The sequence below is a fragment of the Chelmon rostratus genome, chromosome 17 (assembly GCF_017976325.1).
Source record: "Chelmon rostratus isolate fCheRos1 chromosome 17, fCheRos1.pri, whole genome shotgun sequence".
Lineage (NCBI taxonomy): Eukaryota > Metazoa > Chordata > Actinopteri > Chaetodontiformes > Chaetodontidae > Chelmon > Chelmon rostratus.
In genome coordinates, this window is record NC_055674.1 from 14,398,679 (window position 1) to 14,414,131 (window position 15,453).

General features: G+C 39.0%; 3 protein-coding genes across 5 annotated transcripts; all 3 read left to right on the plus strand.

Moving 5' to 3' along the window:
• The first annotated feature begins 560 nt into the window (after window positions 1-560).
• Window positions 561-6,513, plus strand: kctd13 (potassium channel tetramerization domain containing 13). The gene is made up of 7 exons (XM_041957051.1): window positions 561-961; window positions 1,888-2,148; window positions 2,555-2,724; window positions 3,702-3,791; window positions 4,078-4,130; window positions 4,322-4,517; window positions 5,032-6,513. The coding sequence occupies exons 2-7, from the start codon at window positions 1,911-1,913 to the stop codon at window positions 5,278-5,280; spliced, it is 996 nt and encodes a 331-aa protein (XP_041812985.1). The 5' UTR covers window positions 561-961; window positions 1,888-1,910; the 3' UTR covers window positions 5,281-6,513.
• A 719-nt stretch (window positions 6,514-7,232) lies between these two features.
• hirip3 (HIRA interacting protein 3) lies at window positions 7,233-11,743 on the plus strand. Of its 2 annotated transcripts, XM_041957707.1 has the most exons (9): window positions 7,233-7,324; window positions 7,405-7,492; window positions 8,101-8,221; window positions 8,358-8,502; window positions 9,198-9,584; window positions 9,694-9,848; window positions 9,985-10,132; window positions 10,645-10,743; window positions 11,371-11,743. In XM_041957707.1, the coding sequence occupies exons 2-9, from the start codon at window positions 7,479-7,481 to the stop codon at window positions 11,556-11,558; spliced, it is 1,257 nt and encodes a 418-aa protein (XP_041813641.1). In that variant the 5' UTR covers window positions 7,233-7,324; window positions 7,405-7,478; the 3' UTR covers window positions 11,559-11,743. The 2 variants fall into 2 exon arrangements, with proteins under 2 accessions (XP_041813641.1, XP_041813640.1); XM_041957706.1 differs by lacking the exon at window positions 7,405-7,492 and having other exon boundaries at window positions 7,237-7,324.
• A 483-nt stretch (window positions 11,744-12,226) lies between these two features.
• Window positions 12,227-15,091, plus strand: antkmt (adenine nucleotide translocase lysine methyltransferase). 2 transcript variants are annotated; one of them, XM_041957588.1, is made up of 6 exons: window positions 12,227-12,254; window positions 13,183-13,346; window positions 13,462-13,566; window positions 13,651-13,791; window positions 14,287-14,337; window positions 14,528-15,091. In XM_041957588.1, the coding sequence occupies exons 2-6, from the start codon at window positions 13,185-13,187 to the stop codon at window positions 14,750-14,752; spliced, it is 684 nt and encodes a 227-aa protein (XP_041813522.1). In that variant the 5' UTR covers window positions 12,227-12,254; window positions 13,183-13,184; the 3' UTR covers window positions 14,753-15,091. The 2 variants fall into 2 exon arrangements, with proteins under 2 accessions (XP_041813522.1, XP_041813523.1); XM_041957589.1 differs by lacking the exon at window positions 12,227-12,254 and adding an exon at window positions 12,265-12,310.
• Window positions 15,092-15,453: the final 362 nt, after the last annotated feature.

Below are 15,453 nucleotides of genomic sequence, written 5' to 3' on the forward strand. Positions count from 1 at the left end.
TGATATAAATAAACATTGTTAGATGTATTGACTTGTTTGTTAAAATAGTGCCGTTATTTGTGATAATCAAACACGTATTAGTTTTATTAAAACGATAACACTGCCATTAATGTGCATTAGCCGCAAACGTGATCGTAGTATTGTAGATGCTGGTTGTGACCACTAGAGGGCAGCATATCTTTATCAACATACACGAGACACATGTCAAGCCAAACTTGTGTCAAGGAAGACATAAAACCTCCGGTCTGCCCTTTCAAAACAAGACAGCAGAGTTTTTAATATTATGTCCACTGACACTGGAGTGTGTGTAAAGGTTTAGCATCCAGACACCTGCACGGGAGTGCCTGTAACTGGTTGCTGTTTAGTTCGAGTTAATAACCATACTATAAATACATACTATCTGAGTGCCCTACGGTATATTTTAACAGTAACCCATGTACTGTACTCTTGGTGACACACGTTTCGATTCCAAAGGGTGGCAGTAATTCGCGTTACGAGTTGCTGTTTCACAAACACAAAGTTGAAAGTAGAAGAAGAAAGCAACGGAAGAAGATGCGATAGTTTCGTTTCCGTGTGACCTATTTAGCTTCTGCTATTAGCATCAGTTAATAATCTTTATGTCCGACAATGGAAATGGCCATTCTTAATTTAGCAATTCGCATGTTTTGGATGGCAAGCGTCTGATTTTTCACCCAAGAAACGACACAAACCAAGAAAGTGTTGCTATCTTAAAGCGTAGCGAAATAGACTAGCTGTTGTTAGCCACTCTGATTTAGCTAGGCAGACTGCGATTAAAATGAGTTGTCAAACGTTAGCTGCGTTGTAGATTCAGCTCTGTGGTTTGGGCTGTTCATACTAGCAGGCTAGCTGATTACCGATTGGTGGCTGATTAGCGTTCACACATTTAGCTATCTTGGCTTAGCTGGGTTCACTCCTAAAGCTCCCTTGGATGTTCACTGTGGTAAGTGCAATTTGTTATAAGCTAACCTAACACTGTTTGGTTTTATTAGCCTGATAAGTTAGCATATATCATTCCGACAGCTAACTAGACCTCATCCAGTGTATGAGTTTTGAACTGCGGTTGTAGCCAGCTAACATGTAGACTGATAAACGCCTATGTTTGGTGATGGCTCTGTTCAGCTCCTCTCAGGTAGTTGACGGGATATGTTGCTAATGCAGGATGACTTGTTATATTAAAGAATGCTTCCTGGATGCCACTGAGATGTGTGGAAACAGGGCACACAATGGGTGTGGTTGATGGATCTGTTTTCATTAAGACGGTTCTTCAGTGCATTCATTAATCCAGATGTAGTCCTAATTGTTTAACGTTAAAAGCCTCCTTGGCCTTTATTTTCCGTCCATCTTTACTCAGAATAAACTGAAACATCATATTCCTTCATTTATTACAACAAAGATGATGGGGTCTCTCACTTTCTTTCTCCAGCCGTATTCTCAGAGTTTAGGAGTCAGGCACAGCAGCTCTTTCATGTTTATGTATCCTTCACGTAAGATGAAATTGGGCATGTTTGGCTGCACATGAGGAGTACTGACTCACTGCATGTATATATGAATGTCCCAGTTTTGAACTGCATTCAGCCTAATCATAATTCAAACAGTCGGGAAGGGTTACATTCATAATAATTGCACCTTATTTCTCTGTACCGTACTTGTACAAATGATGATGTTCTCATCTACAGAACAACACGAGTACTTCAGATTCAGAAAGAGCCTGATGTAATGGCAAAGGCCATTATACATGCTTTGCCCACACAGTTATAAATTAAGAGACAACTGAAATAATGGCTATCCACATTTTAGTTTAAGTTTTAGTTCATTCTTCACCAAACCTGTCCTGTAAACAACCCGCCTTGCTCCTCTGTGTTACAGTCAGGAAGTGACTCCTCAGCCCCATGTCTGCTGAGGCTTCAGTTGGCAGTGATGCTGCTGACTCTGCCCAGCCTGCCGTTTCCCAGCCTGCCTTCCACAGCACAGATGAGCTCAGAAATCGGGGTCTGCTGGGGAGCAAGTATGTCAAATTAAATGTGGGCGGCTCACTGCATTATACAACCATCCAGACTTTAAGCAAGGAAGACAGTCTCTTGCGGAGCATATGCAACGGAGGGACAGAGGTCACTATAGACTCAGAAGGTGAGTGGATGTCTGTCTGGTGAGCACTATCTTTCTTAGTGGATCCACATTTTTATTGTCTCGTGTCTTAAGAGCAGTCCCATCCATATCAGGAACAATGAATAGTTCATATAATTTTTTTTGAATATCATACAGCCCTGTTTCTAACAAAATTGGGATGTTGTGTCAAGCATAAATAAAACAGAACAGAACAGAAATGTCTTAGCAAGAAAAGGTTGATTCAGAAAGGAAATGATTATTGAGACGGTAAGGAAAATCTATAAGATATCTCCTCATTGAATAACTACATGTTCAGTACTAGAACCACAGCCATAGTACACACTGTGGACCACTGGCCTACTGCAGAAAGTCACAAAGGTTACTGAAGAATGTGACTGACTCAAAATCATTTTTCCTGTTGTCCCAGGTTGGGTAGTTTTAGATAGGTGCGGCCGACATTTTGGACTTGTTTTGAACTTCCTGCGAGATGGCTCAGTTCCACTTCCAGAGGACCACAGAGAACTGGATGAGGTTTTGAAGGAGGCACAGTACTATCGGGTCCAGGGACTCGTCCAGCACTGCCTCAGTGCCATGCAGGTAAATAGATGGCACTTTTTTCACAGTTTGTATTAAATTTGTGCATGTACGAATATACACAAGTTCCAATGTGAGGCACAAAAATGCTTATATAATATTAGCATGATTAAGTATTTCTAGTTAAGTTCATTGAGTACATTGGTACTAAAGGACCAAACCTGTCTTTAAAGTTGATATTCATGTAACAGCAGATGCAGTCATAAAATACGGTGATTTGTGCAATATTACTAGCATCAAAGCTCTTTCTGGCCACTTCTTCAGTGTCTGTATTATCGAAACTACATGCTGATTTCTCAATGAGCTGATCAAAACATAGTAATCCATTGTTAACAATCTCCATTTTGTATGTTAATACATTTAATATTGCCAGGTTTTAGCTACTGGTCAGACTAAACAACAAACTTAATGACATGCTTTGGACCCTTGTGTCTTGTTTGACATCACTCAGTTATTAACTGGTTATTTGTATCCACTTAGCGGATTAGGGTTCCCACAGCTCCTTTAAAAAATTCTTAAAAAGTCTGAAAATAAACTCAAGGAAATTAAAGTCAAAAATTGTGTGAAATTTACAGTAAATTTGCTGTAGGTATCAAATTTGCAGATGGTGCATTTAAGGCTGATGGGAATAATTGTCATGCACAGCAGCCTACCCTAAAATGTCCAGTCGTGTGTATTTGCTTGATTAACAGTATTAGGCAATGAGCAACTGCCATTCATAGAAGTTTGATGTGAAGTTTACGTTATATTAGCTCGTTACAAATTTTGGCAACTGGCTGCGTGTCATCTTTTCATGAATGTCAGTCGTGTTTGCTAACTATCTAACAAGTTAGGGATGAGCCAAGATGTGGAGATGTGAGTTTAATGTCAAGTGGTTGGAGGAAGATAAATTGTGTTGGGGGAAAAAATTGCCTGGTTGATTAATTGCTGTTAAAAAAGAAGCATCAGGATAAAATTTAATGTGCTTTATTTGTTGTCAGAAACAAAAGGATGTCTTTGAAAGTGTGTGTCGCATCCCCATGATCACCTCAGCCAAAGAAGAACAGAGGATGATTGCTACTTGTAGAAAGGTAAGTTCAATCTCAATCAAATGGACCCCTGACAAAAGTGTGTCTAAGGTCAGCAGCAGTGGTACAGTGTACTTGTGTGTACAAAGGGTTCAACTGTTTCGCTGTATTGGAAACAATAATAGATGAAGAGATTTACATTTGTGAGCCGTGAAAGGTACATTCTTCTGTGTGTTTTTGTCTCAATGAATTTCATTCACAAAATGTAACTCTTACTAGAGTTGGTTCTTTTCGTGTGTAAACTCAGTTGTTTTATCACTAGATTTATTCCTATTTCTTGTCTTCACAGCCGGTAGTAAAATTGCAGAACAACAGAGGAAACAACAAATACTCTTACACCAGGTAAAAATTAAGGCTCACTGTTCACGTGCACCTGCAAAGAGTATGAAAAATAATTGTGATTTTCTGCCACATCAGAATATCAGTGTTTCTCACGTCTTCCCTTGACTGTCACTTTTTGGATTTTGAGTGGAAAGAACTCCTTAATCTTTTCATCTAATAATTCCTAACTCTTTGTCTCTCCTTGTGACCAGCAACTCTGACGATAACCTGCTGAAGAACATTGAACTGTTTGACAAACTTGTGCTACGATTTAATGGCCGCGTCCTGTTTGTAAAAGATGTGCTTGGGGATGAGATCTGCTGTTGGTCTTTCTATGGTGAAGGCCGCAAGATTGCTGAAGTATGCTGCACTTCCATCGTCTATGCCACAGAGAAGAAGCAGACCAAAGTAAGCATGACACAGTGTACACACTGAGCGCTTAAAGCAGTGGTTTGACATTCTGGGAAACAGGTAAATCACTTTCTGAATGTGAGTTGGACAGCTGTCAGTTAGCTTAGCACAAAGATGGGAAACAGCTAGCCTAGCTCTGTGCAAAGGTCACAAAATCCACCTCTAAACCTCTACTCTAACTCTAAAGATCACTGATAAACACATATCTAGGACATAGTAAAGCTGTTTCTCCCTGTTTCCAGTCATTATGCTAACCTAAGCTAATCACATGCTGGCTATGGCCTTCTATTTAGCAGACAGATAGGAGAGTTGTATTGATTTTCTCATCAAACTCTCCACCAGTAAGCGATTAAGTGTACTTCCCGTCATAGCTGCAGAGCAAAGTTTAGCCACACTTCCAGCTTCCTCTGTCATCATCACTGCTGCTGTCCACTGAAGCTATGATGCAAATGCTGCAACGCGACACCAGTCTGCTACACCAGTTTTCAAGCTTGAACATCTGTGTTTTTAGGTTGAGTTTCCTGAGGCTCGAATCTTTGAAGAAACCCTCAATATCCTCATTTATGAAAATGGCAGAGGATCTGGTCCAGGAGGCTTACACCTTTTAGATTCAAGAGGCTCAGGGTCATCGCTGGGAGCTGGCCAGTCGGAGGAAGAGGGTGCCGTGGGAGGCGACCGGCGGGTACGACGGATCCACGTAAGGAGGCACATAATGCATGATGAAAGAGGGCACGGCCAGCAAACTGTGTATAAGGACTAATAATGTGAAACGTAAAACATGGGAGAGTGACTTAATGTATGTGTATTTTCTGTTGGATGCTAGCAGAATGAAAGACACGTCCTTGATCATAGCAATAGCTTAATAGTTATGAGTTAGTTATATGTCACTGCAGAAATGTAGGGGTTGATGACTGATTTGTAACTGAAGTCTGGAGAAGAAAATGCTTCTGTTTACAAGAAAACTAATTGTGTACATTATTTAGATAGGAAATGTGTAAAATTACCTGGGACATGAAACTGGCATAAATATTACTTTGCAAGTGTCAAGGAACCTCCTGCAAGATACAGAATGGGCCTCAAAGCCCAACTCCCATCCTATAGGTGGATTTTATTCATAGAGCAGACAGCCCACTTTTAAAGTGGGTGTTAAGGATATGCACTGGCATCCTCCTCTGTGTTTGGCTTGTGGGAAACACTGTGTCACTCTGGTAATTCAGGTTGTGAAACATCTGTTGCCTTTTCATAAGTTGGGCTGATTTATGCTGCATGACAGTGTGAACAGGGGGTGGTCAAGATTATCTTAGACATGTTAACACTGGAATAAAACTGAGTAGCCATTTCTAGTGAGGTTGTCTAAGAAAGATTGTTGAGCAGCTTCGTTTTCTTTATTTAAATTATTACTGCTGTTGCTTCGAGATGGTTTTTTTTTTATTAATTAATTTATGAACCTAATTTATTGTTTGGTATTTAACGTATTGCACGCAATCTTTGTGTTAGTTAGTGCTCAAGTGAGTTTAAATTTTTTGGAATGATATGATGCACTCAATAGCACAAGTCAGATTTTTAATTTCCTCCAGTAAATGACCCAATAGTGAACTTACATTTCAGTTTAATGTTTCAAGAGGAACCGTGACCATTTCTTTCTTATTACATTGTATTCTGAGCCATGATCTTTCACTTTCGCTTTATGTCTTATACCAAACCACTGAAATTTGTAATTGGCCATATGGTGATGATAAAGGCAATTTATACTGAGTTGTATTTTTATTTCCCTCAGGGAGAGAATACTGATTTTCTTTCTAATATTCACCAGTGTCTTGTGTAAATCTAATCACTTTGAATACTGGAAAAAAAAAAAAAAAACATTGAATGAGAGCAATATGCATCTCAGACCCTTTATAAAATCACCTTGGAATACCTTAAAATATGCACTAATGTAACTTCCGTCCAGTAGTGGTCATGGGATGGCAATGTTGTGAATAAATTACTTATGAAATCCAACTTGAGCTTCTTGGTCTCATTTTCCTTAAGGGTAATAAAGAAATGGACTCAACTAAATACTACATGTTACAGAAAACAGGTGGAAGTTACGCACAGGACATTTATTACTGTGCTTGCTTGATGTGCTTCAAAACATTTTATTCATTCAAACTGCTGATTGTAGGAATGTAGCCTTAACAGATGCTCAAAAGTGGCAAGGATTATTTGGATGTTATTCAACATTACTGTACCCTAATACTACATTCCATGTCATTTATTTAGCTGGTGCTTTTGTGCAAAGCAACTTGCATTAAGTATGTTCAGTCATATGAGCACAACCCCAAAATTGCAAGAATCATGCATTGCAAATATAAGTTCATTATATTGTATATGCAGTGTGACACAAGATGCAGCCCATTTTTTTCAAAAGGTTTTCTCAATCAAGACAATTTTCTATCTTTTAGAAAAACACTTGTGAATAGAATATTTCTCACTGAAATCATTACATGTATGATAAAATCTTAAGGCCTTGGAATTAAACTGACCTCTTTAACATAAAGTTTAAAAAGGTTTATACTGGTGATAATTACAACTACAACTACTACAACTGTCAAAGAGATGAATAAATACAGTAGAATTTCTATAAAAAGTATAAGTTCCCAAAGGTTTTATGCATTGTAGTGGAGGGGCGTGGCACTAGTGGCGTCACTTCCGGTTATTTGGCCGGCGCCAAAAAGAAACCGCGACAGTATGGTGTCAGAGAAAGAGACGAGGGATATCCACAGATTTGTGGGTGGTCAGCTCCGCGCTGAGCCGGACCTAAGGTAAGTTGAAGCTTTCAAGACTTGTTCGAACAAGTGCTGATTGTACGTTTATGCACTTTTGTTGTGTGGTCTGCATCTAGGCAGTTAACGGAAATACCCGCTAGCATATACTGACTGCAACACTGCTATCCAGAGAGCATTTCAAACCAGCTGCATGTTGCGCATACTGTAAGTAATGTAACATTAATGTGCCACTTTACCGCTAAGATAACACAATACACACGTTAGAAAGGTTAACAATGTTGTGGTTTGTCCTCCTAATTCGACGCTGTCAGTGTACTTTAGCTACGCTAGCATTCAAGGCTTAAATTGAAATAACCTTAGCTTGCCGAGCTAGCTTTGTTAAAAGTGAAGTAAAGTTGTCTGTGACTGACAGTTGCCAAGGAGTGGTGTTTCCCTCGACAGTGGTATATAAACTATCCATTTGTGGCGACACCTGCTGGTTAGGAGTGGTATCTTTCAGAAATTAAAACTCTCACTCAATAGTTTTTATCTTATTGGAAATCATACTAAATGCAGTGCCAACAAGGTTACAAACTCCTGCTTTCCTGCACAAAATAAAGTGTTGTCTATGTAGATATGTAGTAAATGTTGTTTTGCCAATTTGTTTTACAGTATTCATCAGTTACAGTATAATTTGGATGTGTGTTATTGTTGTCAGGTGTATTTCTCAGTCTGCATTCAAAAACAAAAAGGCTCAAGATAATCACGTATGTTACTGTAAGTTACACCGACCTTACACACTTGGATGCAATCTTTCTAATATCTTATTCCAGCAAACTGACCTTAGGAATTTTGAAAAGGCGATATCTGGCACATGTGCGATGTGAATCATTGAGTCCAGAGGCCAGAAATTTCATGAAAAAAGTGGTTCAAGAGGAACTGATGAAAATGCAGGTATCTGATTCTTCCTATACAGTTTATATTGTATGTTTGTTAGAATGTTTTGGGGTTTTGTAGGGAAATCTTTTTTAGAGCTGTAGTTATTACTATAATCGTCAATATTTTGGGGGTTTTTGGTTTTTCCTGCTAGGACAATGACAAAAATGAAAGCGGTTTGGAGAGTAAGAAGCTCCAAAACAAAAGGAAGAGAGAAAAGCAAAATGATGAGGTGATAAGTGGGGAAGAAGATGAATCAATGGCAAAGAAATCCCGTTGTCAGTCAAGCTCATCATCAGGTAGGTTATAATTTTTTTTAATAAAAGGGATTTAGTACCTGTAGTTTCAATAATCTGTAACATGGGTTCTCAATCTCTGCACTCAAAAGGTCCACGTCTGATTTTTATTCAAGGTTGAAGGTCTGGAACTATTGGCAAAAACAGTCAATCAATTAATTAACATCACATCTCTTGTGACTGGGCCAGCATGAAACTGAAGCAACAAGGCTCAGACAGTTTGTCCATATTTATTTCTGACTCAGACATAAACTACATTTACACTAGTTGTAGAAATTATGTCCTAGAAAAAAAACGAAGTACATACCGTATCTACAGTTTATTAACTGATAGCAAATTCTCTGTAACATTAATGTGTGAACTCAGCAGCAACAGCAGACAACTCTCTCCAGCAGTTTTTATCGCCATTACATCAATGTTGACCATAGGGTAAGCCACATTAGAACTACATTCATCTGGGGACAGGATCGCTGTGAATGACCTCCAGCTACACTGCATGTTCACAATCACTAACTCCTCAACTTCATTTGTCCATGGGCCAAATTTTTTTGAAATTAAAAAAACAAAAACAAAAAGGACAATTCACCTATTATTGTTTAATATTTTCACTTTCTGACAAAATAATAATTGTATTTTAATGAGCCTGTGTCAGTTTGTACAGACTCTGACTGAATGAGTCCTTGTGTGGTTCTTGACAGAATCAGAGGATAAAGATGACAGCAAAAGACAATCTGAGGAGAGTGAAGAGGAAGAGCAAATTAAACCTGGATCTGAGGATGAAGAGCAAGAGGTGAAAAGATCACAGCGAAAGATGAATGGAAACAGTAAACAGCAGCTGAGCAGTGAAGACTCTGCAGATAATGAGATTAATGAATCAGAAAAAGAAGAAAATGAGAGTAACTGTGGTGACAGTCCAAAAGAAATAATGAAAAAGAAAGCAAGTAAGACAAAAAATGGAGGGACGGGAGGTAGCAACACAAGTCAAGGAAAGAAAACGCCACAGAGTGATGAAGAGAATGATACAGACACGTCAAAAAAGAGTGACAAAATCAACAGCAACGACTCCTCAGACGACAGTGAAAAGGGTGAGTATGCAAACTTTAAACTTACATTCCCAACAAATAAATGCTTATTCATTCATATTGTCACTAATTTCTTTTATGACTCGATATGACTTTCTGTTGGATTATGCAGAAGAAAAAGTCTTGGCAGAAAAGAAAAACAACGACTCAGACTCCGATTCATTGTCACTTTCCTCCTTGGAGGATAAACAGAGTGGGACAGAAAAAACACAAGTTAAGAAAAAGAAGAAAACTTTAAAAAAAGAGGAGAGCACCAGAGGTCAAAAGGTGAGCCCAATGGCAGTAAAGATGAAGTGTTTGAAAATGGATCACAAAAACATAGGTACACATTTGGTAATTGCAGAGATGTAGAGCAGATGTTGCACCTTCTTTTTATAACCTATACCTCCTGATTCATCCACAGGGTGACAACAAAGTAGTCGTGAGGCTCAAACGCTACATCTCTCTCTGTGGTGTCAGGCGGAATTACAAGAAGCTCCTCGATGGCTGTCGCTCTGTTCGGTCCCAGGTGGCTGTTCTGAAGAAGGAGCTTGAAGATCTTGGTGTCCATGGTCGGTGGGAATACATTCAACTTTTAACAGAAGACACATTCTGGGCATTACAAACAACAATTTTCGTGTTCCAAAGTTGTGTTTTTTGACTCCCAAAGTTGGTTTTACATTTGCAAATTATAGGGTGTCTTGAAAATGAATCTTCAGATCGTTGTGAGTGTTTCAGGAGTAAAGGTGGTCCAGATAGTCAAATTCACACAAACGCGCAAAAATATCAAAATGTAGTGGCCACTTGCCATGGAATTAATTTTCTAAGCACCTGCCTGTTTTTTCTTGCTTTCCCCCTTTTTTCTACGTTTGCTGAAATACTATACGGTGAGATGGTTTTTGTTTGTTGTGCCTATCAAAGAATGATAGACAAGCCCAAAACAGAAAGCTTCAGTAGATTGTATGTAAAACTGCAGGGTGACATTTGTCATTTATAAGAAAGTAAACAGTTTTCATTTTCTGTATTGACATAGTTTGATTAATTTGGGGAACCATGTGCTAACGTAATGTGTGTTTTGACACAGGCCAGCCATCTATCAAGAAATGTAGAAAAGTCAGAATGAAGAGAGAGGAAGCTCAGGAACTTGCTGATCTTGATGTCAGCAACATCATTGCCACACAAGGTAACGATTTGTCTCTTTTCTTTGCTGTTTACATCCAGCACTTTGCTTTTCCAGTTTGCTGAAGGAAAACACTGTTTTTTTAATATTTTTTCAAGCATCCATGAAGTGTTTTTTTTCACTGACAAAGAAGAGAAAAAAAAGCTTTTGCTGTTGATTCACTTCTAGCAAAACTCTTAGTTTGGTTAGGCTTGCACCATTGCTCATTCCAAACACCCACTTTGAATCCACATGATTGTGCATACCTCTAATCTATACTTGGTTTTCCTTACATTGTAAATAGGAATGACCAATTGATTTTACACATCACTCAATATGGATTCTCGAAAAGAGTACAAGTATTAATACATTGGGCTTGGCAGTTATAGGGTACACCAAAAAATGCAAACATTGTTAATGGGATTGCATTTACACATGGGATGAAAGGCATAGTTTGCACTTTAAAAATGGGTTCTACATTTAATGGTCTCAAATGGGAAGCAGTCACATACTGTAAAGTATAGTATCAGTGTGGTTTGTATCCTGGTTGGGTCAATTGATTGACTCACTAGTTATGTTATCATTTAATTGCACATGTAAAATATGAAAATTTTGATTAATGAAATGTGCTAATGTGGATACCTCTCTCAGGTCGACCTAAGCGTAGAGGATCCTCAGCATGGCATCCTCAACACGACCCTCCCTCCTCTACATATGTGCGCAGTCTGAACTCCAGCTCTGATAGTGATCAGGAAAACTATAAAAGCAAAGGGCACAGAAGAGCAACAGACTTGGCCAACCTGAAGGGGATCATCAGTGATGATGCAAACAGTGATTGACCAAGACAGTTCCTCTTGCCAGAGTTTAAATATACTTTTTTTCTTTGTACAGTTTGGGTTTTGGTTTCCGATGGTTTAAGTTGATAGTAAGGATTGTGAAACTAAATATTTATAAAAACTTGTACAAAAAAATATTTTTTCATGTCTGTCAATGTTCTATTTCTAATAAAAGTATTGTGCACTAATCAAACAACCATTCTATTTTCACCGATGTATAAAAACAGAGTGCTGATATACTATTGCTTTTTCTAGCTAAATAAAATACTACACATTAAAATTGGGAAAGACAAGGACCATACAGCATAGTAACAAATTAGAACCCATAAATGTGTCAAGAAGATGGCAGCAATAGTGAGCTCTTATTCTGAATTTAGGACCTTGTATGTACAAAAGTGTCAGTGGTGCGCTCCTGTAACTGAGCTGGACCTTTGATCTGCCTGAGGAGGGGGAGCCAGCATGACAGCATTTCTTCTCAATGTATATAATAACATAATTGGTAAATAATAATACTGACTTGTCACTACACAATCTTGTTTAAGTCTTAACCACTTAAAATTCTTCCTCTGTCGCCCATGGAAGTATGACGATCACGTTTCCGGAACTGATGTAAGTAAGCTGTCGAATATACGGAATATTTCGCAGACGGACTGGTCACACCTCTCGGTCCTATGGGGTAATGTGTCCGCCAGCACTCCGGTATGTCAGCGACATATTTCTTGTTTATTACTTAGTTAATTACTACAACCACATAGGTATTGGGTTTTTTTATCATACAGTAGCATAACGTTAAGCCAAACAGATTTTTTCTAATGAACATGCCAGTATTTATTGTCAGGCGATGTCTGGATATGAAATAACTGCATGCATTTGATCCTCAACGTGTCGGTCGCAGAGGTGTCTCTAAATTAACAGATTATAATACAAAAGTGCACTCCATGTCTAAGCTGGATCAACGTATCTTAAGACAAATGATAATATAGTTATTGTAACTGCTAGAAATTTTCAGATTTTTAAAATCTTGTAAGGTTAAATTGTGACCACTTGTTACTGTACACCGATATGGGGCGAAATGGAAGATAACTTCCATAAGGATGTGTCTGAAACATACATTAGCACATTTTCTATACCAGTACAGTGTTCAGTTGTGTGCTGCGCTATTGTTAATGTTCATGTCCAAACAGACACCCATCAATCAGCTGATCCAATATACATCCTCTGCCAATGAAGTCGGCTATTTCTAAGCAAAAACACATTCAGAACACACTGTGTGCATCCAAGTTGTGTTTGTAAAAGTGGCTGTCTTAAGTATAGAAGAAAAGCAACATTATAAACAAACAATGGGGAAAACAACCCAGCAAAGATCTTTATATGTAATAATAAATGAAAGTTTAGTCTGCAATCACTGAGCATAGCCATTAATTGTTGTACATACACTGTGTGTTAAGAGAGATCATAGATATTTGTTACTTTAAGGCCCCAAGCCCCTCTATCATGGAAGAAGCTATTTCATAAAGCGAAAGGAACAAATATTTCATAGCCCTTTCCCTGTCAGTTGTAGTATATTCAATAGAGTTAGATTTACTTACACCTTTTACTTACACCCTACACCACAACTTTCATATAGGAATGGATGATGATGCACCAGATGAGGCCTTTGCTGAGCTCAAGACCAGGCATATCGGAGGGTGGGGTGTTGCTCAGTTAGCCGCTGGCACTGGGCTTGCTGTATACGCTATGTGGGTGGGAATCCTCCAGCCTGGCTTCCGAAAAGTACCTTTGAAGCTACAGGTATGGTCTTGATCTTCATAACACTCTAAAGAACTATTTATCCTCTTCTTCCTGTACTGGAAAGGTTTGAGAAACAACATTCTTTTTATCAGAAGTGCTTTAAAATATCTTCCAGGTCCCGTACATTCCTGCCAGCAAAGCTCAAGTAGACAATGTAATGACATTGCTGAGAGGTCGAAAAGGAGGCCTTGTAGATTTGGGATCTGGTGATGGCCGCATTGTAAGTACAATCAAGATACTTGGGCTCCTTTTTTGTACACTGGTGAACAGTTGATTTTGACTGTGGTCATTTTTAACCCTTAAGGTCTTGGAAGCCCATCAGCAGGGTTTCACTCCTGCTGTTGGTTATGAGCTCAACCCATGGCTTGTTCGCCTGGCCCGCTTTCATGCATGGAGAGCAGGCCATCATGAAAAAGTTTCATACCGACGAGAGGATCTCTGGAAGGTTTGATATATGTCACTTTTATTATGGCCTTAGTAACACTCCTGTTCAAGTCTGCAAACAGTTGCTTCACCTAAGTTACACCAGCCACAATTAAATGACAGCATTTCACAATATTATTGTAATTGGTCTTTGCAACCATATATTATTGCAACAACATGATGCTTGGAATAGAAATGTCTTCAATCCCAGAAGAAAAGGAACAAAACAATCAGACTCCCTCCATGTAAATTACTGACAAAATAGTTTCTTATTAGCAGATACAGGTGTGAATTGACATACACATAACTTTTTCCTAGTGATCTAGGTTGGCCTTCTGGTTTACTTTATTTGGTTCATTTGGTCATTGACTAAATCCTTTAGCAACTACAGACCTCATGAAAGTAATTTCAATACTAATAAAGCATTTGTTTTTTACATGATCACTGTATTTTATAAAGCTGAATTCTTAATAAAGTTTATGGACCTATTTACCACCTGTGTTGTATCTCCTCACAGGTCGACTTGACAGGATGCAAGAACATCACAGTGTTTTTGGCTCCTAGTGTGGTGAGTAATATAGTAATAACAGTAATAAGGTGAGCTTATTAAAAGAGTGCCATGACTATGCTACATTTTTTAGATTCTAGTTGAAAAAATCTATGAAGAATGTGTCAGCACATTGTGGAGGTGCAGTTACATTTGGATGCATTGTTATGGGTCATTTTCAGTACGTTTCGTTGTGCTCTTGTGTTCTTAGCTTTCGTTACTGCAACAGAAGTTGCAGGCTGAGCTTCCTGATGATGCCTTAGTGGTAGCTGGTCGTTTTCCCTTACCTGACTGGACACCCTGCAGGATTGAGGGACATGGTGTGGACAGAGCCTGGGCATATACCATGCAAGCACAAAGACTGCACACCTTCAAAAAAAATGACACAGTTACGGATAGCGACAGTAAACTAACTAAGGAGAAAGAATCCACTTGAAGCTACATGGTTGTTTGTAGTGTTTTGCCCTCTTGAATGGTACTATGGAATTCTACTGAATATCATTAACATGCTGCTTATGAGATATGTAAATATCCTTCACTGGAATATTGAGGATTTTGAACCTAACTGGACTGTCTGAATACATTTTGACTACATCTACAACCACATGTGTCTGACAAAATATTGTGGTGCAGACATGGCAGCATACAGCGATGAGCAAACATCCATCCATTATCTATACACCGCTGAATCCTTTGCAGGGTCTCGGGGGGGCTGGAGCCTATCCCATCTCTCGGGCGAAGGCAAGGGACACCCTGGGAAGGTCGCCAGCCTACCACAGGGCTACACATAGAGACAGACAACCATGCACACCACTCATTCACACCTACGGACAATTTAGAATTATCAATTAACCTCAGCATGTTTTTGGACTGTGGGAGGAAGCCGGAGAACCCGGTGAAAACCCACGCTGCACAGGGAGAACATGCAAACTCCACACAGAAAGATCCCAGGCGGGATGGAACCGGGGATCTTCTAGCTGTGAGGCGACGCTGCTATGAGCAAACATGATTTTTTTTAATTTTTTTTTGCACAAATGCTCTGATCTATCATTATTTCTTTTCAGCAATGTTTGAACCACATTTCAACCAAAAATTCCTGGCTAAGACTTTCTGTTCACATCAAAGGAAAACCACACC